This window comes from Myotis lucifugus, unplaced genomic scaffold (assembly GCF_000147115.1).
Source record: "Myotis lucifugus unplaced genomic scaffold, Myoluc2.0 scaffold_17, whole genome shotgun sequence".
Taxonomy (NCBI): Eukaryota; Metazoa; Chordata; class Mammalia; order Chiroptera; family Vespertilionidae; genus Myotis; species Myotis lucifugus.
The window spans coordinates 10,450,530-10,478,248 of NW_005871065.1; the positions used below are offsets into that span (position 1 = coordinate 10,450,530).

A 27,719-nucleotide genomic window follows, 5' to 3' on the forward strand; every position below is an offset into this window, starting at 1 on the left:
CCAAATATGAAATTGCATAGTTGGGATTCCAGCATGGAGCGGGACCATTTGAGTCAGGCCCTGAGCTCTTTCCAAAAGTCTGGGGTTCTATTACTAGGGCCTGATTTATGCAAATGCTGTTGTCATACAGCTTCCCAGGTGTGAGATTCAGGTGAATACAAAGGCCTTGTTATGGCATCATTACTCTAAGCCAGGCCAGGACTGGTGGGTTTAGAAGGACTGGAAATACTAGGCACTAAGGGGCATGCAGAGATGAAGGAAACACAGTTCCTCAGAGTGCTTTTTGGAGGATCCTGAAAGTGCACGCTATCATTATGATAAAAGAGGATAGCCCAGCTGATGTGGCTCAGTAGTTGAGTGTCGACCTATAAACCCAGGAGGTCATGGTTCGATTCCTGGTCAGGGGACATGCCCAGGTTGCAGGCTCCATCCCCAATAAGGGGGCATGCAGGAGGCAGCCCATTGATGATTCTCTCTCATCATTGATGTTTCTATCTCTCCCTCTCCCTTCCTCTCTGAAATAAAAATATATTTAAAAGAGAGAGAGAATAAAAGTGCCATGAAAAAGTCTATGAGTAGAATATAATGAACAACATAAACTGATGAACAAAAATAGAACCAGAGACATAGAAGCATTGAACAGACTGTCCAACCTATGAGGGAAGGCGGAAGGTGAGGGGGTAAGAGATCAACCAAAGGACTTGTATGCATGCATGTGAGCATAACCAATGGACACAGACAGTAGCGGGTGAGAGCATGTGCTGGGGGGTGGGAGTGGCTGGGGATAGGTCAATGGGGGAAAAAGGAGACTCATGTAATACTTTAAGTAATGAAGTATTTAAAATAAGATAAAAAGTCTATGAAATAATGCTATGAGGAGCTTAAGAAGAGAGAGATCCTGATATGCAAAAGATGTTCTGATCTCTAATCTACATGACTATTGAGGGTGGAGGCTGTATCACTGAGTGAGAGGATGCGGAAAGACCTGTTGGAGGAAGGGGCACATGGAATGGGCCTGAAGGATGGTTAAGGTAAGAAGAAATTTGGGTGAGAGATGGCATTTCGAGAGAGAATGGGAAGACAGTGGGGGTAAAAGTGGAAACCCTTTTGGTAGAGTAGCTTTGTTTAGAACAAATATTGGGAAATGCAATCCTAAATTTTTAAGATTGGGGTCTGGGAGCCGGTCTCATGTTCTCTAAGAAGCCTAGGAACGGGCTTGAGTTTGTCTATGAAGTTTTATTTGTATGTCTATGTTTCAGTTTTCTATTGCTGCTTAGCAGACTACACCAAAGCTATTTATTTAAAAAAACTAACTGACTTAAAACAACAACAATTTACTATTTCTTGCGATTTTGCAATCTGGGCTAGTTCAGCCAGGAACTAGAAATTTGCCATAGAACCTCAGCCAGGTGTTTGGAGCCCTAGTGCCTATTTTCAGGCCTCTATTATATTTAGTGTCTGCCCTCCCACCAAGAGTTTGAAGTAACAGCCAATCTCATCAAGGGGTTCCCCATCAAAGGCTACCTTTGCAGATATTTCCACAATTCACATGGAAACTCCTGTTGCTGTCCGTATAGAACTTATACAAAAGAGTAGATAGACATCTTGAGGACCAGTCTAACTCACCATAAGTAAGAACTTTCTTATATCTGGAGCTAACTATGGGCTTTGTCCTAAGCTAAGGAGTCCCCCACTTTTAGATGAATTAAAGTAGTGGATGCAGAGCTGTAACTCAAGGATTCTGCCAAAGCAATTCCTTCATTCTAAGACTATTACACTAGATGATGGTTTTATGATGACTTGGAATTTACGGGTCCTGAAGTAGTTGTTCCCTAATGTAACAAAGCTATTGAGATGGAGAAAAACCAATGAAGCGTCTGAAAAAACAGTGCACTTCCTAACTGTAAATGCCCCTTCCCATAGAACCGTGATTAACTGGTGAGAGAGTAGTTCTTCCTCACCTGAGGGTGTGAGCAGAGAGAAGGAAAACATCACTTTTTCAATCACTCTTTGCTGCTTTAGGAAGCGCCCAGCCTGTGTGCTATTTACATGTCCTAAGGAGGAAAAGAATGAATGAATATGTATGTCATTCTTACCACTCATTAATGCTGGCAATCAGTCTTGCAACAGCTACTTGCTTAACAGCTTCATTAGCAGCTATGGAGGGTATGTTTCAATTTCTTTTGCATTACTTAATGGTAACCTAATTTACACTGTGTCTCTTCTCATGCTTTAAAGACATTCTTCAAAGGTATGCTAGATATCAGAAAAGTCACTGACAGCTATGCTAAAAAAAAAAAAAAGGATGCCCTATGGGTCACAATGAAGAGATTCTACAGGTTCCCATTTTAATTTGGGATGAGTGCAATTGATCATCTTTGTTACAGACATGTAACAGTTGTTCACTTTCAAAACTTCAGGGAAAGTTTTAGAAGTCTGGAAGTGAAAACACTGGGAAGTGATTTATTTTAGGGCAAGAGCTAATCTCTTTCCACTTTGGGTCCGGAAATTCATGGGCTTAGTTTCCTAGATAAGACTCCCGACAGCAGGGCCAACAGGGATGTGGTGGTGAGGCAATCCTAGGTGTGGCCGGTTTTATCAATAGCCCAAGGTTAAATTTGATAGACACTGATTGATCAGAATATGTTTTAGATTACTTATTATTTCCAGTTTCCCTATCTACTATCCTACAATTTTAAATATGAAATGATAACTTCTTTAAATAAGATAAAGTTATCTAAGACAAAAGATTGCTTACATTTGGTAAGAAATGTTAATCATTTATGTGGGACTTCCATGGAAAGAGGAAAATGATAAATACTAGAAGTAATGAATCCTCATTCAGAGTTTATAGTCTATGTGGTTTCCCACAATGAATAAATGAATTGTGCTTATGCAATTTTGAGAATGGTGTTTAAATTCACATTCCTTTCTTACATAGTATGTTATGAATCAGTCACATGTGTTATGGATTGCTCGTTAATAATAAAATGACTAACATGATTTCTTACTAGTGTTACACTACTTTATTTCATTTAATCCTCAAAAATAATATTAAAAGATATATACTATGGTAACTCCCCTATACTGTAGATAAGGAAATGGAGACTTAGGCTGTATAATTACCCAGGCCACACAGCTCGGAAGTGTAAATAAAGGGGGGGGGGAGCTCATATCCAGGTGTGTCCATTGTCAAACCATCCCTTTAATTAGTGTGCTCCAGTGGCTTTTCACGTGGTGCCTTGGTAACCTCAGACTTAGACAAATTCCTGATGAGAAGCTTGGTAGACATTTTCAGAAAGAAGATGGAAATGTTAGAAGCATTTTCTAATTACAGAGTAAGACATGGCTTAGAGGGATTGATTCATTTCTTAAAGAATATGAGCTGCCGAAACCGGTTTGGCTCGGTGGATAGAGCGTCGGCCTGCGGACTGAGGGGTCCCAGGTTCGATTCTGGTCAAGGGCATGTACCTGGGTTGTGGGCACATCCCCAGTAGGAGATGTGCAGGAGGCAGCTGATCGATGTTTCTCTCTCATCGATGTTTCTAACTCTCTATCTCTCTCCCTTCCTCTCTGTAAAAATCAATAAAATATATTTTAAAAAAAATATGAGCTGACAAAAATTAGTTGAAAATTTACAACTAATTTCTTTTCTTTTACCTCTGATTTTTGCTCTGGGAGTAAACTATTTTAATATTTCTCACAAGGGTGACGTGCTACCTTTCAAATAAAACTATCTTATTATTATTTTTTAAATGAGCTGCTGTGTTCTTTTGTGCAGTTTATCAAAGGAAGGACTCCAGCATTTGTTAAGCACAAAACACTGTGCTAAGCAAGTCCCTTGATTTAATTCTCACCAGCACTGTGTCAGCAGGGTATTAGTGTAGCCATTTTTCAGCTGAGGGAACAGTTTCAGGGAAAGCTAAGTGCCTTCACAGAAGTGGTACATACTGTAAGCCACAGGGCTGGGATTCCAACTCATGTCTGCCTCGGGCCCTTCTTAGAAATAGATTTATTGTCCTTTGAAAAGTGAGAGGAATAAAATCACTTCCCCAAATAAGCAGATTCTTCATTACCCTTACAGTTCTCGGTTCCAGTGCTGTATTCCTAAGGTTGGATGTGTCGTCAATGTGAGTTCCAATTCATGTTTGAAAAAGCTGCATCAGTGTGTTGTTTCAAGAACTGCCAATCTAATCAGCAGAGCTTTTGTCTAGGAAGCTGAAATCAGGGGCCTGAAGTGCCCAGATTTCCACTCTGTGTTATCTCAGTAGACACACAGCTGTAAATCAGCAGCTGCAGACGGGCTCCTTTGATGATTCTCAACATTTCCCTCCAAATGAGGGAGAAAACTAAGCAAACTGATGAGGAGCCTAGTCCAAGAAGCTAAAATGTAGGATCAATTCTGAAAGCTGAAAAGCAGGGAGGTATTAATGACTCACCTACCTGGGCAGATCTGCTCCTCCCTTGCCACTCTGGCTAAGGCAGGCTTTGGTGCCTGGTGGCATTTTGTTACCCTTTGTTAGTGTGGGGCATTGGGGACAACTGAGCTATAGGAATGAGTCCTGATATTCTTTTTAGGGTCCGGGTCAAGGAGAAGTTCTGAGTCAGGTTCTTTAAAACACCCGGTCCCATAAATCGGTTCAGATCCTGATTCAAAGCCTAGAATGGATCCAAAGTAGCTGAAGACACAATGGGATGGTCAGAACCTAAATGTGTTTGCCAAGTATCAGGAGCTGCTGCTTTGTCCTGCTCACTCCCCACTTACGGAAGCTTGGGTCTTTCTACCCCACTGCATGCCCTGGTGTTCCCTAGCCCCAGAGTCTAGGTTCCTCATTTCTGCAACAGAGCTGCAATGCCCACCTAGTTCTCTCTGAGCTTGTGTCCAGAATGCTTAGAGGCAGTGTGTCTTCTGGGAAGTGTGGTGCTCTGCCCCATCCATCTCCTCACAGTCTCCCCGGGGCAGGAGACATCATCTGCTTGGACGTGGAGAGCCCAGAATCAGGCGCTCACATTCTCTGACAAAGGTGCTGTAGAAATGGCACAGGCAGCGGGAAAAGCAAGGGTTTCAGCCAGACGGACATGACTGAACTATTTTAACTCCAACCCACAAGTCTCCGTGTCTTCATATGTAGGAAGCGGTGAATAACTGCTGTGTAGGGTTGTTTATTGTAAGGTCAGAGTCAATGTATATAAAGTGTCAGGGGTAATGTCTGGCAAGTATTGGCCATTTCATAACTGGTGGTATTTATTATGCCTTCAGTGAACTATTTGGACTTTGGAAAGAAAAATCTAAGTAGAGATTCTTAAGCCTCTGGATGCTTTGTAATATTGAAAACAAAGTAGGACTCAAGTTCTCCTGCACCAGCCCACTGGTGATCTTTGGAGAATGCCTATCTTGGTTTTGATGAGATCTCACCTTTCTGAGGTATTTTATAGATAGATCTGACAAAGAAGAGAACATTTTCCCTCTAGCACTGTACCTGGGCATTGCAGCCAGCGAAGGCCAGGAGACCCTTGGAACCTATTGGAAGGTTGAAAATTTAGGTACAAGAACTAGGAGGATTGACAGATCATGAAGGTTCGTTAGACAGCAGAATGGTTTTACAAATGAAGTGCCTGAAGTCAAGACTCTCTGGCCATCTAAAATTAGACTGGATGAACCCTGGAGAATGAGCTATGCTGGCAGGGAAATGGACAAGGTGGCCTAAGGACTTTTTCCATTTCTAATTTCATGTCTAATCTCTTCCTCTATCTCTCTTTTGTGTTTTCTCATGTATTTTTTTCTTTAGCCTTCTTGGAATTTTTTAGATATATTTATAGATTCTACTTAAAAAGCTTAAAATTACAACAAAAGTGCCATTTCATACACTGTTGAGTTTAGTGCATTTTAAATCCTGTCTTGCAGATTTCTTCTCCTACAAAGCGAAGCTGTCCAATCATGTTGCCTTATGTCTGTTGCTATTTTTGAATTACATTTACAGCAGAGTTAATCCATCTTTGATAAGGAATTTAATATTCATTGGCAGGTCAACTTGTGACTGTATGTTGTGAATACAGCTGCAAGTTATAGAACATTTTTCAATTTAAGTTATTCCCTTGGGATAGAAAGCCAGTCCAAATGCAGAAGAATACTTCATGCTATAAGATTAAAGAAGCAATCTTACAGAAACAATGCATCCATGGTGGGTAATGCTCTCAGGATGGAATGCTCTGAAAGAGTGTAAGTAGCTTTGAACAGATGGAAGGGAGCTGGGTGTGAAAGAGCAAAAGCGAGATTGGAGACGCCATAGGAGAGGCCACCATGGATTAAGAGGGACCCAGAGAAAGTTAATCATGGCGCTGAGGGTCAGAGTTAGGCCCAGAATCCGGACTGGTACAGGAAATGTTGTTTGAAGATTAGAAAAAGTGGTTGGGCTGGAGTTTAGGAAAGCAGCTTCAGTGTTTGGATCTCAGCACAGTGGGAAGCAGGACCCAAAAGAAGGAAGTGGATCACAGGCGTTGGCAACAGAAAAGGCTCTGGACACTAAACTGACATTTCAGTTTAGCCTGGAGTTTTCTACTTGTCATGTTAGGTCAGTAGCTGGTGTCAGTTGCCTGAAGGTGCCGGTGTAGCTAAGTGAGACTATTCAGGGGAAAGGTTATTGAGTAAGATTTATAGAAGAAAAGATCGTGGTTGACCTGATTACATATCCAGACACAGGTCTACCTTGGTTACAGGATCCCTTGACTTTCAGCTTTTATTCAGATACTGGATCTTCCATCAGGGAAGTAAATGAAAGGAAATGAAACCAACACTTCTAGGATGTCTACTGCTTAAAAAGTACTTGGCTAGGCACTTTGCATATGCGACACATTGAGCTGTTAGAGCAGCCCGTGAGACAGTTATTTTTATCTTTTTTTTTTTTTTTACAGAAGATGTGGAGGCTCAGATAGATAAGTAACTCACCCTGTGCACTCAGTTACTAAGTGGTGGCCTACAGATGCACTTCCAGCTTTGCATGATTCTAAAGTCCCCACCCTTTTCACTCCACCAGGCTGCCTCCTATAGATGCCCAGTGACTCCAGGGACTGGGCCTGGCACACAGCAGCTTTCAGTAAGTCGCATTAGGTCCTGTTGACTTCCTCCCTCCCTGCATCTCTCTCTCTCTCTCTCCTACTAATCTCTTAAATCCATTCTTCCAATTTTTCTCTCCCTCTCCTACTAATCTCTTAAATACATTCTTCCAATTTTCCCCCAATTAAAAAAAAAGCTATTCTTTAAGAGCATAGTAACTACCAAACAGGGCTCTGGCCTCTCCTCCTGCTGTTCTAACGCCCATGCGCCTCACAGAAGGTGAGCGATCTCTCTAAAATGTAAATCAGATTTCCTCACCAGAATAAAATCCAAAATCCTTACCAGGGTTTAGAGAGCCCTAAACAATCTGGTCTCTTCCTATTCCTCTGATGTTATCTTTCGTCACTCTCCACTTTGTTCATATTTTTAAGCAATGCTAGTCACATTCCCTATCTCAGGACCTTAGCAAATGGGCTGTTGCTTTTGTTTGGAATACATTTCTTCTATATCTTTAAATAGTTTTTGATTCTTCAGATTTAAGTTTCACCTTAAATATCGCCTCCTCAGTGAGGACTTCCCTGAGAAATTGAGTGGACCTCATCACTTTCTACTAAATTATACTGCTTTAGTTTTTTCAAATCTTAAATTATCTTATTTACTATTTTATTTTTTTATGCTCTCTGTAATTTTGTCCATTAGCTTAAAAATATTAAATTGTTTGGGGTGACATTGGTCAACATGAACATATAGGTTTCATGTATGGGTTTCTATGTTACAAGCTCTGTATATTGCACTGCGTGCCCACTACCCAAAGTCACATCTTCTCCTGTCAACTTATATTAATGTCCATTAGCTTTTATGGTATAAAACATCACCCCAAACATAGTGGCTAAAACAAACATTTATTGAGCTTATACTTTTTGGGTGAGCCAAGCAGACTGGGCTCAGATGGATGATCTTCTGTGTTAGGCAGGTTTTACTTATGTGTCTGCGATCAGGTAGGTGGCTCTGTTTCTGAGGGTTGGCCAGCTGTTCGCTGGGGTAAATCAGACACATGGAGTAAGTTTTTTTCATCAACTACCAGGCCAGACAAGTCTTATCTATAATAATAAAAGCGTAATATGTTAATTAGACTGGACGGCCAAACAGCAGAATGACCTTCTGGACGACCTTCTGGACAAAGCCAGGCACCATGGCTGCGAGGGCTGAGGCAGCCACTGAGGCTGTGAGGGCCGAGCCCCTTGCATGAATTTCATGCGTCGGGCCTCTAGTTCATGAATAATAGAGGATTCTTAGGAGGACAGAGTATACCCATCCTCTTGAGGCAGGTTTAGTTTTGTTGCTGGCATAATATCCCCTCTGCCTCATTCTATTGGTCAAAGCAGTCAAAATTCAGGGAATAGGGGAGAAAAAAAAACAGATATCACCTCTTGATGGTTGGAGCTACAGATTACATAGTAAAGGGGTTTGCAGGGAATTGCAGTCATTTTTGCAAATCACCCTGTTTGAGTTTGGGAGATTATTCACCTTATGAATCTTCATAGGCCAAAGACTATTTCTTCCTGTAGGAGCTAAATAACCTACATATTTTCTTTCCATTTTCCCCCCAAATGAGGGCACAGGTACTAGTGTAGGTTGGAGGTGAGCAAGGTAAAACAGCAGGCTCCCTGTGAAATTGATTTTCTGGTTAGGGTGACAGCAAAGGTGAATAGCTAGGTTGATCTTATTTGAAGTATAATCATGTTCCTGGTAGAAAAGTGGCAAGGGTGCAAACTTTCACACCATGGGCTCTGTGGTGTACAGGTGATTCCTCGTCAGGCCAGTTCTATGAAAGGTTTTTATGTTGTTCCTAGAATCTTACATTTGAGCCTTATTCTTTAGAACTTTCAAAGATTCTGTGAGCCATTCACTATTCTTTTAATAGACTCCTTTTTTATGTAATCTCCCAGAGTCAGACAAGGTTGCTTGCCATAAAGAGTTCTATTTCAGCAGTTGGTATCAGGAATGGGGTTAATTTTTCTCATTAGAAGAGTTAGGTGGTTGCCAGATTAGTCCAGTTGCTCACATAGCTATCAGGACTCTTCTTCTATTTTTTTTTTCTTTTTTTCTTTTCTTTTCTTTTTTCTTTTCTTTTCTTTTCTTTTCTTTTCTTTTCTTTTCTTTTCTTTTCTTTTCTTTTCTTTCCTTTCCTTTCCTTTCCTTTCCTTTCCTTTCCTTTCCTTTCCTTTCCTTTCCTTTCCTTTCCCTTTCTCTCTCTCTTTCTCTTTTTTCTTTTCTTTTAATTTCAGAGAGGAAGGGAGAGGGAGAGGGAGACAGGAACATCGAAACATCAATGTTGAGAGAGAATCTTGATCGGCTGCCTTCTGCACGCCCCCTGCTGGGGGTTGAGCCCCAAATCCAGGCAGTGCCCTGACTGGGAATTGAACTGTGACTTCTGGTTCATAGGTCCGCTATCAACAAATGAGCCACACTGGCCAGGCTCTCCTATCTCTCTACTTGGCCATCCTTAGTGTGTTAACCTTTTATCTTCATACTTGTTGCCTCTTAGTAGTTCCATGTGTTAATCCCATATTCCAGGCATGAAGGCAGAAAAGGGGGTGGCACCATGTGTGTCTCTTATCAAGAAAGCAAAAGTTTCCAGAAGTGCTCCTTCAGAGCTCTCTTACATTGTCTTGGCCTAAACAACATCACTTAGACTACTGACGTAGAGATTGGGAGGTGAGTACTTGGCTTTCTAACCTCTCTGAGGAAGGTATACAGGGAGAAAACTTGAGAATGTGTGTCAAATAAGGTATGAGTGGTGCCTATTGCATTATTGGTTTCCCCTTTATTTTTTATTTTTAGATATATTTTTATTGATTTCAGAGAGGAAGGGAGAGAGGAGAGAGAGATAGAAACATCAATGAGGAGAGAGAATCATTGATCAGCTGCCTCCTGCATGCATCCTACTGGGGATGGAGCCCGCAACCTGAGCATGTGCCCTTGACCAGAATCAAACCCAGGAGCCTTCAGTCTGCAGGCTGACACTCCATCCACCAAGCCAAACCAGCTAGGGCTTTAGTTTCCCCTTTAGAAGGATGGTTTCTGGAGGGCAGAGATAGTGCTTCATTTGTGCTGTCTCTGTGGAGCCTAGAACAGTGCTTGGGAAATATCTTTTGCTTTCATTACAGACCACCATTTTACTCCAAGCCAATTCTTAAAGACTTGTTTCCATGCTGCATTTCTTTCCCCAGTCTTTTCCTTTTTCATCCTCTGTGTACATTTACTGAATGCTGCTAGTGAATATCATCTTAAATACCATTTTTGTCTTGTCCTTTTCTTTCTCCAAAATCTGTGTTAGTTCTGTTGTGGTAAATCTCAGTCTCTCAGGCTGGGATTCAACTCATCCCATTAGCTGTCCGTTACCTCCCCCACATCAGCAATTTGATTTGTAATCACTCACAAATCCAGCTAATCTCGTGGCCATCTGGCATGTGCTGCCATATCCACTATATGCAGAGTGATAGGCTGCAGGGCTTACTGGGACAGAGGCAGAAGGCTGTAATGTGAAGGGAGTAAGTGAGACCAGATATAGGGAAGACCCTCAACATAGGATGGGCTGCCATGCTGCTCTGTTGGAAGGGATAGGGACGTCATTATTGACTTTGAACCTGTGTTTAGTCTGCAGTCTCATCTGTGGAACTCACGTTAGGCCAGCGGTTCTCAACCTGTGGGTCGCGACCCCTTTGGGGGTCGAATGACCCTTTCACAGGGGTCGCCTAAGACCATCGGAAAACACATATATAATTACATATTGTTTTTGTGATTAATCACTATGCTTTAATTATGTTCAATTTGTAACAATGAAATTGGGGGTCACCACAACATGAAGAACTGTATTAAAGGGCCGAGGCTTTAGGAAGGTTGAGAACCACTGCATTAGGCAGTGGGTCTGACCAAGTTAAAGCCGGAATGGGGTAGCTCAATCCAATCAGTTTTCCCCTCTCCCTTTTATTAATATCAGAAATGAAGGTTTTATGCATTGTGTGCACAGTGACATTAATAATTATTTTTATGCATTTTTATTTTAAGTCATGTAAAAAAAACTGGAGTTGTGGACAAAAATGATAACAATACTGGTTTTTATATAATTTACCTTTTACCCATTTACCTTTACCTGAAGGTATTTACCTTTACTAGAGGTCTTGCTTTCTTCATATTGATTACTTCACTTCATTGGGTGGTGTCTAGTAGTCTTTCATTTCTATGCTAAGAACTTCTTTTATAATTTCTTACAGAACAGGTCTAGTGGTAATGAACTCCCTGACTTTTTGTTTATGTGGTAATGTCTTAATTTCCCCCTCATTTTTGAAGGACAGTTTTGGCAGATATAGAAGTCTTGATTGAGGTTTTTATCTTTTAGCACTTTCAATGTATCACCATGCCTTCTGGCCTCCAAGATTTCTGATGAGAAATCAGCTGACAATCTTATTAACAATTCTTGTATGTAAAAAATTACCTCTCATTTATTGCCTCCCAATTTGTAGGTGGTAATGAGACCATTCATGCCTAGTGCTAGGCTGTAATCATAAATTTCTTTACTTACTTAGCAGCCATGTCTTTGTGTAGGTAGTTATTATTATGAATGGAGGGTTGTATCATACTTAAATACTATTGTTTCTTGTATCTACACCTCACCTGTTCCTTCTTTCCTTCCTTCCTTCCTTCCTTCCTTCCTTCCTTCCTTCCTTCCTTCCTTCCTTCCTTCCTTCTCTCCTTCCTTCCTTCCTTTCTTCAGTTTTTTCCCCTTCTGTCTCTCTCCCCTCATTCCTTCCTTCCCTCCCTCCTGTCCTTCCTTTCTTACTATTTTTTTAATGTTTGAATAGGTGACTTATTACAAAGTCAGTATTTATGAGGCAAAGTATATAATTTCATAATCATTTTTTGTGTGTGATCTGTTTGGAGACAACATTTGGGAACATATTTGAACCTGATCCTTCCTTCCTGAAGGGCCTCTTACCTTGTTTTTGTGGTTCAGAAAAAAGGCAGGAAGCCTGGTAAGAAATCCGATGAGGTGAGGTATCTGCAAATCCGATTAGGCTACAGGTAGCCATCAGGAGCAGCAGGTGTCATCTGGGGACTTCATGGAAAGTCCTAGAACATGTTCAAATTCCCATCATGATTAAGCAAAGCAATGGAAGAGTGCTGTGTATGCAGAAGTGTAAAATTCCTTCATGTCCTCATGCTCTGCCTCTTTCATTTGTCCTGTGTTATGCTGAGCAGCGACTTTGTTCACACTTCCAGCCATTTTCATTAGAACTATACTGATGAGGTAATAAGGAGCGCTTACATTAAAAACAAAAAGGCTTAGGTCCTTTGCTTATTTAATGACTACCATGAGCAAATGTTGACTCAGAATTACTTTTCATAGAATGATAAACTGTCAAACTATTTCATTTTTGGCAGCATAACAATTTTTTCTCTTCAACATAAATAAGTGAGGACTTAAGGTTGTCTGGGAGAGAAATGTTTATAAATTGGCAAAGTGTTTTCTCCTGAGAATGACACTAGGTAAGCAAGATAATACAAGGGACACTCTAATTAGGCAGATTTCAGAACTGTGGAGCATGCTAGAAACTGATTTGTTTCTGGCTGTGGTCCCCTTTAAGGTGAATCCTGTCTGGTGATTAGCATCACCTTGAATTAAATTAATTGGCTGTACTAAAGCCCTGAGTGGATGCACTAACAATAAACCCAAAGACATTCATTTCTTTGCAAGAAATGAGCAGGTTACATATCCAGTAACCTTCATGTGAGTTATACAAACAACTTAAAACATCTCTTTTTTTTTTTTTAATAAGGAAGTTTCAAGTTCTGGTAAGTACAAAATTATTTGAAATCTTTATTTTGAAAATAAGCTATGCTTAGCTAGTTAAACTCTATTTTATATCTAGATTGCATATCTGTATTCTATCTTTAACCATTAGAAAAGGAAGAAATATTCCTAATACCTAAATATGTCACAAACCTTCACAATATGCTGATATTGAAGTAGAAGGGAACCTCACTGTCAGGAAATGAAGAAATTCTAGTGTAATAAAATATGAGTAACATTTTCTTTTTACTGATTATAAAAATCACTATTTACTGATTAGAGAAATCTGTGCAACACATTATAAAGAAAGCTGCTTATAATTCAACAATGCTTCGACTACCCTAGGGGACTCTTGTGTTTCCTTTCTGAACTCCCACCCCTCAGTTCCACTGCATAGTTATGATAATCTGTGAAATGAACCAATTTTTCTTGCAACATTAAATCTCTGAAATGCCATAGAGCTAATACTATGAATATACCATTTTTTCTTATTTTGTTTTCTGTTATTCTTCTTTCTAAATTCCTACTTCATGGTAGAAAATTACATTTAAGTTACAATTAGTGAAATGATGCATGGCTATTGTAAGTCTGTCATTTGTTTTGTCAAATGAGTAGCGTAGAGAAGGTACAACTCTCTTGGTAGAGGCAACCACTGCGCTTATCTCAGAGTAGCGCAGATAATTGAGACCAATCATGAAACCAGGGAACCAAAGAGTGGTTAAAAAAACCTGCTCAATCTTAAGAAGCAATACATGTACAATTGTTCATGATAGTTCATGGTCTGACTTTAGGCACTGAAGAGAATGGAAGAGGAGAAGCTATTGGTGCAAGCTGCCAAATCATTAGAAGCAGATTTCAATATAATTTGGGCTGGAGGCAGGCAGTTTGTTACTTCTAGGGAAGTCAGGGGTGAGGAAAGTGATGGCCTAAAATTCTACAGTTTCTCTTGTTACCTATTTCTGCTTCTCCTTCAGCCTAACCTGCTGGGAGAATTAGACTGCTTTAGGCTACGGAGTGTTTTTATTCCCTAGAAATCCCCTAAGTATATTACTGCCACATCCCAATATCTGAGGGATAGAATAAACCTTATTATTTAAGACATATGTAAAGAAACATTTAAAAAATTCATCCAAATTCTGATTCATTTTTATTACTGGTTTTAGAGACACAGAGAGAAAGGGATGGAGAGAGAGAGAGAGAGAGAGAGAGAGAGAGAGAGATTTGTTTTCCACTTATTTATGCATTAATTGGTTGTTTCTTATATGTGCCCTGACCCAGGATTGAACCTGCAACCTTGGCATATTGGGACAGCTCTCTAACCAAATGAGCTACCCAGCCAGGGCTCTGATTAGTTTTTAAAGCACAACTGAGTCAGGGTAACAAAAAGTTGTGGAAGGCTGGTAGCTCTGTTTCATGAGAGGGGACACTACTGTCAAGGCTTACTAACCAATCTCTGGCCTTGCTCCTGTGCACTGGCAGATTCTCCACTCATTCCTGCCTTCTTCCTGGAGGGCATCTCCACCACAGCTCCTCATAGGCTTTCCTCTGGATGCTGCCATCGCTTCCCACCCACAGCCCCAATCCCTCAGGCTGGGCTACTCATCTCTCCTACCTGGACTCTTCCTCAATCGTGCTATTGAGTTACTCTCTGAATTTCCCATAATCCCTGTAAAAGATACATATGATCAAGTCAAAAGCTGAAACACTTCCCCTGGAAGGAACCTGGCTTGTACTCTCTTCCCTGATTATTGTATTGTGCACGGTATGCACATACTAGTAGATCCTTTTATTCAACAATAACACTGAATCTTCATCATGTTTTATGCTGTACACACAATGCCCACCTTACCATAGGCTTTTAAGTCTGATCTGCATATATGCAAAAATCTCACTATTATTTAAAACTTCTCCCAGTGAGTCTAGGAGTTCCCAGAGATCCTCTTATATGCCACTAGGAACATACAAACTTGTGTTTTTGTTGTTTTTGCTACTGCCTCCTCATCAAGGTGCTAGCAACCACCCTGCTGCAGGTACTTTCTCTGCAAATGCCCCTTCACTGATGGGCATCTGGCATCTTCCCAGGGCATGGTATGTTCAGTTTCTTCCCTTCATGCATCTGACTCAAAACCAGTGCTCAGGGCTGGGCAGCGGTGGGATAGGAACGATGGGGGCCACCCTTCTTTCCAATTATCCTTATCTTCCATGTTCTCCTTCCTGGTCCCAGCACAAAATCTCCTTTCTCTTTTTTAGTCAGCTCTCCACACACAAACACACCAACAAACCAAAACCCTTAGCCTATCAGCTCACATAACTGTGTTCCCATCATGATCACCAGGTCAACAGCTCTCCAAATAGTGAGATCTGTCAGAAAGCTATTGAAATGAAAAGCCTCACTATGTACTTACACATAAATATAATTTTTCAAAATTAGGAGAAAAATGTATTTCAAACACTATTCATGAAAAATGTGTAAGTAAACCAACCTAAAAAGTAATTGGAGACAAGGAGTTCTGGAGTCTTTTATTTAAGTATTGAAGGAATTCCTCCCTCTTACGGTTGGTGAGGGCACGGAGATTAAGCAGCGCGCTCAAGGTCAGACCACAGTTTATGAGCAGAGGATGAGAAGAGGCTGCAGTTTTGCTGACTCCACGGCAAAGCTGGATTCCCCAATCCTGATCCGCATGCCTGCTGCAGCTGCCTTTACTGTCCTAAGTACCATAATTACTTTAAACCCTGTGGGGAGGCAGAAGGGGAGACACCTAATTTATAGGTTGATCTTTACATTCATTTTCCTAAGTTACATATAAGTAAGGTTTACAAATGATACTGGATAATCTTAGATGACAACTTGCAAACATTTAGGTAGGTGATTTGGGCCAGATTTATTATAGCTCATTTATAATTACAAACATGCTGTTGTCATCTCTATAATACTGATCACATTTATTTAGTGTGTTTAATTTGTCTTCAAGGCTGTAGAGGTTTTTTTTTTTACCATGTCAAAAGACAGTAATGATTATATTGATTTAAAACAATAGAAAATACCCATATATGCTACAAATGGAAAACAAGCCCCCAAACAGATAAACCCTTCCACAAGAAGCTTACTTGTCAGTCAGATTCTCAGAGATTGGCTGACAATGGCTTAGAAATTCCTTCCTGAAGTTTCCCTTTGAGAACCAGTAGTGGGAGCAGTACGGATTGCACCACTTTTAGCTGTCATTCAAAACAGAGTTATTTACTGCAGTTTCCCAAAGTAGGATTAGTGGTGTGTTAGATAATTTTCCTGCATTCTACAAAAATAGAAATATTTTACACTGTCTTAATGTGGCTATTATTTAAGGTTTTATGTGATACTAGATTTATGTGATTCTAGAATTTAATGTCAGAAAACATTTTCCTCCAGATGAACTCATTTGGTTCCGTCCAACTGACAATTGAACTTTATAAATCTTTCCTATTTCCCCTCTTTTCCTTAACTGTGAGGGTATGCAGAACTAATTTTCTCACTGGATGGTTTCTAATTTGTGTCTCTTTATTTTTTTAATTGTTCAAGAATACCTGTTAATTTTAAAGATTCATAAAATTTAGCAATGTATAAAAAACCCCATCAATATTATCCCGAGCACTGCCATCATAGATAACTGTCATAAATAGTGGGCTGTTCATACTTTTAGACTTTTTCCACTAGTATAATAAATACAGGGGTGGGCAAAAGGTTTATAGGTGTGAGTACACAAAACAGAGTCTGCTCTTGTATTATTATTCATTTATTAATTATTATATTATTAACCCACATTTGCCCACCTTTGATGTACAAGTTGAACGTCAGTATCCATGAGGGGATTGGTTCCAGGAACACCGCAGATAAGAAAATCCATGGATGTTCAAGTCCCATATATAAAATGTTATAGTATTTGCATATAACCTATGTGCATTCTCCCTTATACTTTAAATTACCTCGAGATGATTATACCTGACACAATGTAAATGCTATATAAATAGTTATTATACTGTATTGTTTAGGAAATAATGACAAGGAAAAAAGTCTGTACGTATTCAGTAGAGACGAAACCATTGTAAGCCTAACTACATAGTACACATAAGCAAAAATGTAACTTTTTTTTTTCCTGGATATCTTCCATCTGCAGTTGGTTTTATCTACAGATGTGAAATCCATGTATAGGGAGGGCTGTTGAATACACTAGCAATGTCATAGTATATGTATTTTACAAACTGCATTTTCACTTAGCAATGGGTCATGATCATTTTTCTATGCCAATAAATACAGTCATGTGTAATGGTTGCCTAGCTTTCCATTGCATGAGTGCATATATCATAATTTATTTACCTAGTCACTTCTTAGTGTCTTTAGGTTGTTTTTATCTTTAAATGAGAAATATCATTATTTAACTGTTTCATTTATGTCCTTATACTATTAGGCCCTTAAAATTATCTTTCAAAACAGGCCGGTGTAATGAATGAATAAATGAATGAATGAAATCCTGGGAAAAGCCTGGATGTCTATAACCATACTTAGTTTGCATTATCATTATCATTATCATTATCATGTATTCTTTATGGTGCTGTTATTCTGGAGATGAATAATTTTCTTCCCTATCTAGGTCTTGGCCAAAATGAGTGAAACGCCTTCCTCTAGTTTTTCCATGATGCATCCGACTTCTTCTGAAGGTCAAGTTCCTTCTCTTCGCCACCTGAGCGTCACTCACCCCGTGTGGCCAAAAGGATCAGCTTCTACAAGAGCGGAGACCCGCAGTTTGTGGGGTCAGGGTGGTGGTCAACCCTCGCTCCTTTAAGACGTTCGATGCTTTGCTGGATAGCTTGTCCGGAAAGGTGCCTCTGCCTTTTGGGGTGAGGAACGTCAGCACCCCTGGGGGAAGGCACGGCATCACCTGCCTGGAGCAGCTGGAGGACGGCGAGTCGTACCTGTGCTCGCACAGCAGGAGGGTGCAGCCCGTGGACCTGGACAAGGCCCGCCGGCGCCCAAGGCCCTGGCACAGCAGCCTGGCCCTTGGCGCGCATGCGCACCGCCTCCCCGCCGCCTCCGCTCCCGGCATGCTGCGCGCCCCGCGCCGGCTGCCGGTGTTCCGGAACGGGGACCCCAACGCTGGGCGCGTGGTCCTTCTGAGCAGGAGGGTCACCCAGAGCTTCGAGGCCTTTCTGCAGCACCTGGCGGAGGTCATGCGGTGCCGCGTGACCAGGCTGTACTCCACGGATGGGAGGAAGGTGAGGTTCTGGAAGCTTCTCACGCCTGAGCTCGTCCCGGGGGAAAGAAGGCTTAGGTGCCCTGGTGTGTGCCGGCGAGCTCCATCTTCGTGGGCGGTTGCTTTTTCTCCCTGCTCCCTCCCCTTGCCTGCCTTCCCTGAGCGCTGAGTTATGTAATGTGTTGGCATAGATTCTCATCCGACAGTATATTTATTTTCTTCCTTTTTTATTGATAGAAGAAGAGAGAGAGAGAGAGAGAAACATCACTGGTGAGAGAGAATCATTGATCGGCTGCCTCCTGCACACCCCACACCAGGGATAGAACCTGCAACCCAGGTTCTATGCTCTGACTGGGAATTGAGCCGTGACCTCCTGGTTCATACGTCAATGCTCAACCACTGAGGCACATTGGCCAGGCTGACAATATTTCTTTTTTTTTAAAACAATATATTTTATTGATTTTTTACAGAGAGGAAGTGGGAGGGAAAGAGAAATAGAAACATCAGTGATGAGAGAGAATCATTGATTGACTGCCTCCTGCACACCCCCCACTGGGGATGTGCCTGCAACCAAGGTACATGCCCTTGACCGGAATCGAACCTGGGACCCTTCAGTCCGCAGGCCGACGCTCTATCCACCGAGCCAAACCGGTTAGGGCTGACAATATTTCTTAAAAAGGAGTCCTCCAGAGATGTATTCTGTTAGGGAGAGAAAGACTTTTCCTGGGATCCCTGCTGAGGGGGCCAGGGGAGAGTTTCCCCTGCAGCTGCCCCTGTGTCCACAAGAGGCAGGGTAGACATTTGGCTACAGCTGGGTACTTTGGTGGGGGAGGCAGAGGCAGTATTGCATACCTTTTAAAGATTTATTTAGTTTGATGGAAGACAGGTCTGTCTTCTTCCAGCTAATATGGAGGCTCAGGAAGGGTGTTGGTTTAACCGCCACCACCCACACTTTGGTATTTCGTTATTTTGCATACATCATTGGTGCCTAACAAATACTTGGTGATTTTCGCTTTCAAGCCCAGGAGGTTGTTGAATTGATTCAATCCATTGTACAGTTATCCTATGGAAAGAACAAAACTGCATGCTACTTATGTAAGGACCATACCTCTTTGGTTTCTTCTAGGTTCCCAGTCTCCAGGCCGTGATTGCGAGCCCTGGAGTTGTGGTGGCAGCAGGGAGGGAGCCATTTAAACCAGGAAATTATGACATCCAGAAGTACTTGCTGCCTGCTAGATTACCAGGGATCTCTCGTCGTGTGTACCCCAAGGGAAATACTAGGTCAGAAAGCAAAAAGAGTAAGTCACTTAAATATACAGCATTTCTGTTTAGCACTGAGATTTTTTAGCTCAACAACAGCAGCAGCAACAACAAAAAATCTTTGCTTAAATGGCCAGCTTTCTTCATCACAGAAGAGAAAATGGGATAAAAAACATTCTAAACTGAAACTGATTATATTTATAGTTGGAGAGTGTCATAAAAAGTTATCTCATTTTTAAAAGATTTTTTCCAAATCAATGTGATATTTCTGTTTAACTTGAATTGATGAGGTATGGGTTTCTTTCATATAATACCTAGATTTAAAAAAATCAAAATGCCAGTAGTTCTTTATTTGGCGAGGAAGTCTCTAGAATATGTAGGTGACATCTCTGGTGGTTGCAAGTTTCTCTTAATTATATCATGCATATATTTTTAAAAATCTCTAACTATATGCATTCTTTACTTATTGAAGGAAAAAACACAGGCCATTAGATTCACATTTTATTTATTTAAAGCAAAGGTTTATGTAGCCACTTCTTGCTTGCTAACAATAATCTAGGTTGATAATTTCTTAGGAAATACTGCACAATGTGGATAGGGGAGGAGGAGGGCCCCTTGATGCTAAGGAGTGTGGGATAGGCTGTAAATTCCCTATGCAGGCATGGCTAATTTCATTATTCATTGTGCTAAGTATTTTAGCTCTCTGCTAGAGTATTGGTTGCCATTTATACTTAAATTTTAATTGGAGATGGATAAGTAGTATTAACCCTCTACTTACTACTAAAGTGGATGAAATTCATCTGTTATTTATTGTTGTTGTTTAGTTATCTATCTATGTATATAAAAGCCTAAGTGACTGAACGACCGAACGACTGGTTGACCAGTTGCTATAAGGTGCACTGATCACCAGGGAGCAGACACTCAACACAGGAGCTGCCCCCTGGTGGTCAGTGTGCTCCCACAGCCAACCTCCCATGGTCCCTCCACCCGGCTAACCGGCTCCTCCCCTGCACCAGCCCCGATCACCAGCTATGTTGACGGACTGCACCTGTGCACGAATTCATGCACCGGGCCTCTAGTTTTATATATAATCTCAATAGATAATTATTAATGTTTCTGTTTTGTACACATTAGCTGCTGAGTATTCATTATGTATACAGTACTATTATTTACCTTGGTCATTTTGCTAAACTGATTTTATTATTTTGTGTTTGATATGGGTTGTTGAGTATGATTTTTGATGGTTTTAGGGAATCTGAGGGCTTCCTTAAGTTTTACTTTAAAAAATTATGAGTAAGACATTTTCATTTAAAATTTTGGTAAAAGTACAGAGGGATAAGATAAAATATTTCTAGGTTTATATTTTGAAAAGTTAAGGGCATTTAATTGTTGGCAAGCATGTAAAAATCCATACAAATCATTAATAAGATTTGATTTAGTATAAGAAGCATGAATGCTAAGGTTATCTCTAGAAATACACATTATAAAGATAATGAGATATCTGGGCCTTATGTCTAGCTCTCTTTTGTGCCCTATATTAAATCAGATTCACTGATTATACAAAGTGAATGCTAAATTAATAATTATTATTTGATTAAGGTAGCCTTTAAATTATAAAAATGCTTTAGCTTTCAAAATGCTATAAATGCCTCTCTTGGATATGCACAAATGGGAAAATAAATACCACCATAAATTATTACTTGCTTTGTTTGAGTAACTGAGCAGCACTTGGGTAGACTCCAATTTCAGTACTGGTAAAGAAAATCAAACAACAAAAGTAAAGGCCACAAAAATCTATTTTTGCTAGAATACTTGGCAATTTCCGCTTTATACTTTCCTTTTTAAAATTGCCTTATTCAATTGAAAATTAAAGTTCTATGAATCTCCTCATTGGATTATGATTAAAGTTCTTTTTAAAAGAAAAATTTGTAGAAATATACCAGATATTACAGTGAACTCAAATAACCAATGAATACATAGAGGTGAGAAACATATTAATGATATCTTACTATGAAATTTAGAAAAATTATATTTTTCATACTAATTATTTCCTTTTTCCTTTTCTTCTTCCTTTGCTGCCTCTTCTATTGGATATATGTATTTATAACTCCTCTATCTTCCACATTATATTTTGATGCGGGGCATCTTGTACTCTTAAAATTTTGAAAGTGAGCACACTTATGCCTTCAAGCCCAAGGTCTCAGATTTATTCTGCTGCTTCTGACAAAATGCATAATAATGATTGCTACTCAGACCATTCCTTTGCTCCTGAACATTACTTGGCCTTAGAAAAAAAGAATTCTCAGAATTTATTGATATATCCTTCTGAAGATGATGTTGAGAAATCAATTATTTTTAATCAAGATGGCACTATGACAGTTGAGATGAAAGTTCGATTCAAGATAAAAGAAGAGGAAACCATAAAATGGACAACCAGCGTCAGTAGAGCTGGTCTTTCTAATAATCATGAAAAGAGTGATATAAACAGTTTTCCAGGAAGAACAGATGATCTGAAATCTGGTTTAAAGATTGCAGCATGTTCATTGTCTGCAGATGTCTCACCTTTGGAAAAAAGCAATAATCAAGAGGACAGCTTAGCAGAGGAGATAAAAACTCAAATGACAGATCAAGGGGTTGAAACTTATATTTCTAACTGTGAGAATTCTGCTATGGACACAAATGCCACCCAGGGAACTCAGGATCAAGCAGAACATCCTTTTTATAGGCCCCCTACACCTGGACCAAAGAGAATGAGACAAAAGAAATCTGTGATAGGGAGTGTGACCTTAGTATCTGAAACTGAAGTTCAAGAAAAAATGATTGGACAATTTTCTTATAGTGAAGGAAGGAAAGATGGAGAAAACAAATCTGAGTATCACATGTTTACACATTCTTGCAGTAAAATGTCATCAGTATCTAACAAACCAGTACTTATTCAGATAGATAACAATGAGCAGATGGAGTCATCTTCAGAAAGAAAAAAGGAAAGCAGACAACTCAAATCAAGTTCAGTAAGTGCTGGTGTTATAGAAATTACAAGTCAGAAGATGTTAGAGATGTCCCATAATCATGGCTTTCCACACACTATACCAGAAAACGTAGTTGTGGAGGAAGATATAGTTGATAATGTAACACCGGACAACAAAACTAGTATGAAGAATTTGAGAACTTATGGTAACACCAATGATGGTTTCTGTCCTATTTTAGCAGATGCAGCGCCTTCTTCAAGTACAAATTCTGGAACTGACAAATATATTTCTGAGACCCCAGCTTCAGTAGGATCCTCTACTGTCACCAGAAGAATTGACAGACTAATTAATAAATTTTCTCAGTGCCGTTTAACAAAACTTCCAGAAAATGAAAAGCAGATTTCATCATCTGTTGCCAGCAAAAAGATGATATGTCAGCAGCAAGTGAAAAGTTATAGGCATCAGGATGGAGAGATTGCAACTAAAGGAATCCCTAGTAAGAAAATAAACACAAGTGGTAGAATTGCACAGGAAACCATATTGCAAGATTCACACAGTCCCATTGAAGGAGGGTTACTTTGTGAGGAAGACCTTCATGCAAGTGATAGGGTAATTGAAACAAGTTATTTTTGTTCCAAAAGTAATCTCAATCCTGTGAATTCTAAGAATTTCCAAAAAAATAAATTAAATATTATTCAGAATCCCAAGGTTCAAGGACTTAGAGCCAAAAGAAAATCCAGACCATTAAACAAAGTAAACTTAGGAGGCCCTGCAAAAAAAGAAGTTGGTCAAGGAGATAAAGCATTTCCCCATAATAAACTCAGATATTGCAAAAATATTTTTGAAAATCAAAATTTATTTCATGTGGTTAACTTTCTTGAGCAAAACCCCAGTGCTTTTTGCAGACAACGGGCTCAAGCAGAAGTAGCATCTTGGTATTTGAGAGGAATGGAAAAGAAGAGTTTAGTTTCAAAAGTTAATAATTCACATATAACTTTAAAAAGCCAGAAAAAACAAAAAGGGGCTAAGTCAAAATCAGGAACTATTGTAAGTAAACAACGTGCTACAAGGGTAAATTCCTTACCATCTTTGAAAAACACTGTTTTTCCTGAAGATATTACCCATCATTCAGTTCAAAATTATATACAGAGATGGTTGCAGAACATAAATCCGCATTCAGCTTTGCAACCTAAAAAATCAGCACCAATATGCAAAAAGGAAAGGTGTGTGGTAAGTTGTAACAATGGTTTTGCAGGAAATAATTATCACACAAGTTCTGAAAAAGGAAATAACTGTGTGATGAAGAGTAATAAGCTCATAACTAAAAATGATAGTTTGACAGGAGATAATCTAGATAAAGAGGTAGGTAAATCTTTTGACAAAGATAACAGTGAAGAACTTACTGAAGATCTCCATGAGAGCCAGGTTGAATCTCTGAATGATGCTTACTTGCTTTCCCTGCATGAATGTTGTACTTCGTCACAGTCAACTATTGATGATCATAATACTAAAAGTCAAGGATCTGTTGAAAAGTCAGGACATTGTTTACCAAGCCTTGTTTACCAAGAAATAAACCTAGCTACAAAAGGGCAAAGTGTAGAGGCTGCCATCCAAGTAGGTCCAATGGAAGAGGCCACTCCAAAAGACCTCTTTCTAGTACTTTTGCTTCGCCAACTGCAAGCTTTAGTTTCCAGTATTCACCAGACCCAGAATGGTATTGTTCAAGTGCCAGGTTCACTTGTAGATGTGCCTTCCCATTCCCCAATATGTGATTCATCCACTAATGTCCTTCTAGCTTGGCTCTTGGTGCTAAACCTAAAAGGAAGTGTGAATAGCCTCTGTCAAGGTGATGCTCACAAGACTACCAATAGAACTTCAGAAATACTTGCCTTGTTGGAGGTTCTAAAGCACGTTGCCATCACAGAGGAAGCTGATGACTTGAAGGCTGCTGTTGCCAATTTAGTGGAGTCAACTACAAATCCCTTTGGACGCACTGAGACAGGACAAGACATGGTTCCAGTAGGTCTTTCTGCAAATTGTTCCACACTTAACATTCAGAGAGTTTCTAAGTGCATTGAAAATGAAAAAGCACAGAAAATCTTCTCTTTAAATGCCAATGAGGACTGTGCTTCTGAAGTTTGTCTTTCAGAGGTGACTAACTCTCCATGTGAGGTGTGCACTGTGAGTAACATTTATCCTCCAAAAGAGACTTGTAACCTCAGAAACGTTTTTTCCTATAGTGATGGCTGTACCATGGATCAGACCTCTATGAATCAGGCTTGTTTCCCAGGAAAGGTCTGTTCACTTACAGATGCAGTATCTTCCCATAAGGTTTGTGCTCATGAGGAAAAACATACTTACGAGACAGCTTTCCCAATTGATGGGGCCTACATTCCCATCAAAGTCTGCAATACCAGTGACTTTTTAAATTCCAAAGAAATCACATATACTGATAATTTGGAATTCACTGAAGAGGTAGAAAGAGTTGATGATGTTCAGAAAGACCTAAATATTTTGGCAGACCCTGGGTATAAACATGGCTTTAATGTATTGGTGCCACACCAAAATAGCAATTTAAGCCATTGTGGTGTTTCCCTAAATGCAACTGAACCAGAATTTGATAAGGAACATAGTGCTCTAGATGAATCTAGAGGTTGTTTATTTAAAAAGTCTCAGGATAAAAATTTATATACATCCTTTGATAAGGAAGAATCAAAGACTTCTGAAGAATCAGGTTCAATAACCGAAAGCATAACATCAAATGAAAGACACATTTCAGAACTGGAATCCTTTGAAGAATTAGAAAAGCAGGACATTGATATCTTTAATACAAAGCTAAATACTGGAGAGCAAACCACTGAAGAACTGATCCCAAAAGAGTTAGAGACTAGTAAAAATCTGGAGTTAATAGAAGTCCAGAACATTGTGGAAGAAGAAAGAAGGAATGGTGTAATTTGTAAGGCAAACAGTAGGGGGATGGCACCACCACCATCTTTAGTGTTTTGCTCTGCTCCTGAAAAGGAACTCAATGAGGGAGAAACTAATATGAGGGTAAAAATGATGGTGAAAAGCATGGAAATTGGAAGTTGTTCAGAGTCCCCTCTTGATTTTAAAAACGGCTTCAAGAGAACAGTGACTTCTGATTGGTCAGACTATAAACAAGACAGTGAGAATGATCAGCCATGGAAAACATCCAGTGATGGTTCCAATGACAATGGTGAGGAGATTGCTCAAGAGAAAGAATATAATAAAGGACTTGTTAAGAGAACAATAGAAAAACTTTATGGTAAAGTGGAGATTGTTAAACCATCTTTTTTCCCTGGGCCTCCGCACAGATCTCAGGTTTGTCCTTACAATTCTGTGGAATTTCAGTGTGCTAGAAAAGCAGGTCTTTATGGTTCTGAAGGTCAGTCATTTGGCTCTTCTGGACAAGTATCCAGAGGTTCATCTAAGTTGCAGAAATTTCAGGAGGGAAGACAAGATAAACGTGACTTTAATGACACGAAGGCCAATTATCATGGGGGAGACATTGTAGAACATAGCACAAAACAACCTGATCATAACAGAATCCTCAGGGACAGAGAGGAAGGAGTACTGATTGACAAGGGCAAGTGGCTCCTGAAAGAAAATCATTTGCTAAGAGTATCATCTCCTGAAAATTCTGGCATATGTGGCAATGCAGATACTATATCAGTGGATACTCTACTTGGGAATAGTAATGAGATACCATATTCACACTTTGGAAATTTGGCCCCAGGCCCAAACATGGCTGAACTCTCCTCTTCAGAATTGGAGGAACTGACTCAACCCCTTGAACTGAAATGCAATTATTTTAACATGCCTCATTGTAGTGACTCTGAGCCTTTTCAGGAGGATTTGCTAGATGTTCAAAATAAAACTTGTCCTAAGGAGAAAATACGAAATCATCATGCAGAGGAGAAGGGTAATCATAGGTCAGAAAGAGTATGCACCTCTGTCACTCATGTCTTTACTGCTGCCAACAAAGTCCATCCTGCCTCTGATGATACTATCAAACACCAGCCATTGCCTGGAAATAATAATACTCATGGTGCACTTCAGGAGGGTGACTCTTTGGATAAACTCTATGCCCTTTGTGGTCAACATTGCCCAATACTAACAGTTATTATCCAACCTATAAATGAGGAAGACCGAGGATTTGCATATTGCAAAGATTCTGATATTGAAAATTCCTTGGACAACTATTTATGGATGAAAATACACCCCTGTTTCCTAGAGTCAAACAAGACCATGTTCAGAAATAAGAAAGAAAGTAGTAGAAATGCATTTATTGATAAAGCCATTGGTGATATATTTGATCGACTTTATTTCAATAGCACATTTGACTTGATGGGTAAAAGAAGAAAATTAAAAAGAATTAACTTCTTGGCCTTAGAGGAAGAAAATAAGTTAAACAAATTTCAATTATATTTAAAGAAAAGGTTTTGTGTGAATTTCTTACACACATTACTGTTAGTTGTGGGTGATGGGAACTCAAATACACAAGGTCCCAACAATCAGACAAATGAAATATTTGAAGTAGTTGATGAGAATAACAACTTATTAAACAACAGATTCCAGAGCTCAAGGACAAATCTGAACCAAGTAATAAGAGAAAATATCAACTATTATTTCTTCTTTGAAATGTTTGTTCAAGTCTGTCTACTTGAGACATCCTTAAATATTAGCAACAGAAATGTATTAAAAATATTTTATGGTTTTGAGGGCGAAAATTTTTTCATTTGGGAAGAGGAAAACCAACTAAATTAAATAATTTTGAAAGCAGGAACAGAAAGACTTACAATTTCAATATCACCACTGCTTTTCTTCATCATGAGTTTTTTTTCCTTGTAATAAGATGGTGTACATGGGATGGATATGGATTAGATAACCTCCAAGAATTTCCTATTTCTTCAAAATGATAATCCGATTTGACATATCATCCCTCTGTTCTTCATTTTTCAGACTCAGTTTCTATTCTATTATTTCAGAAGTGTGTGTCTTTCTGATAATGTATAATTTCCTGTCTCTTTGATTTTTCTCCTAGGATATTATAAATGCCCTAAGTATAAGAATTATATCTTTTTTTAATGTTGTCACTCAGTGCAAAATGTATTGGTGAATAAATAGATTAGACATAGCCTTAAAGCACTTCATTTATTAACTTTACTGATTTGATAAAAGTATGATTGTAAGATCTCCACAACAATCTCTAACGTTTCTTGTGCCAAATGTGTTGAATTTAGTTTTCCTCAGAACATCTGTTAAATGAACTTGTAAGCATTTCTGTGGAACAGGATTCACCATTTTTCTTCACGATTAGGAAAAGATGTTCTACT

At 39.5% G+C, this 27,719-nt stretch overlaps 1 protein-coding gene across 1 annotated transcript; it reads left to right on the forward strand.

Moving 5' to 3' along the window:
• Nucleotides 1-17,545: 17,545 nt before the first annotated feature.
• Nucleotides 17,546-27,150, forward strand: RP1 (RP1, axonemal microtubule associated). Its single transcript, XM_023750898.1, is given in 5 exon segments — nucleotides 17,546-17,639; nucleotides 17,642-17,686; nucleotides 17,689-18,155; nucleotides 19,260-19,431; nucleotides 21,563-27,150. Coding segments are annotated over 5 exon segments (6,366 nt in total).
• The last annotated feature ends 569 nt before the right edge of the window (nucleotides 27,151-27,719 follow it).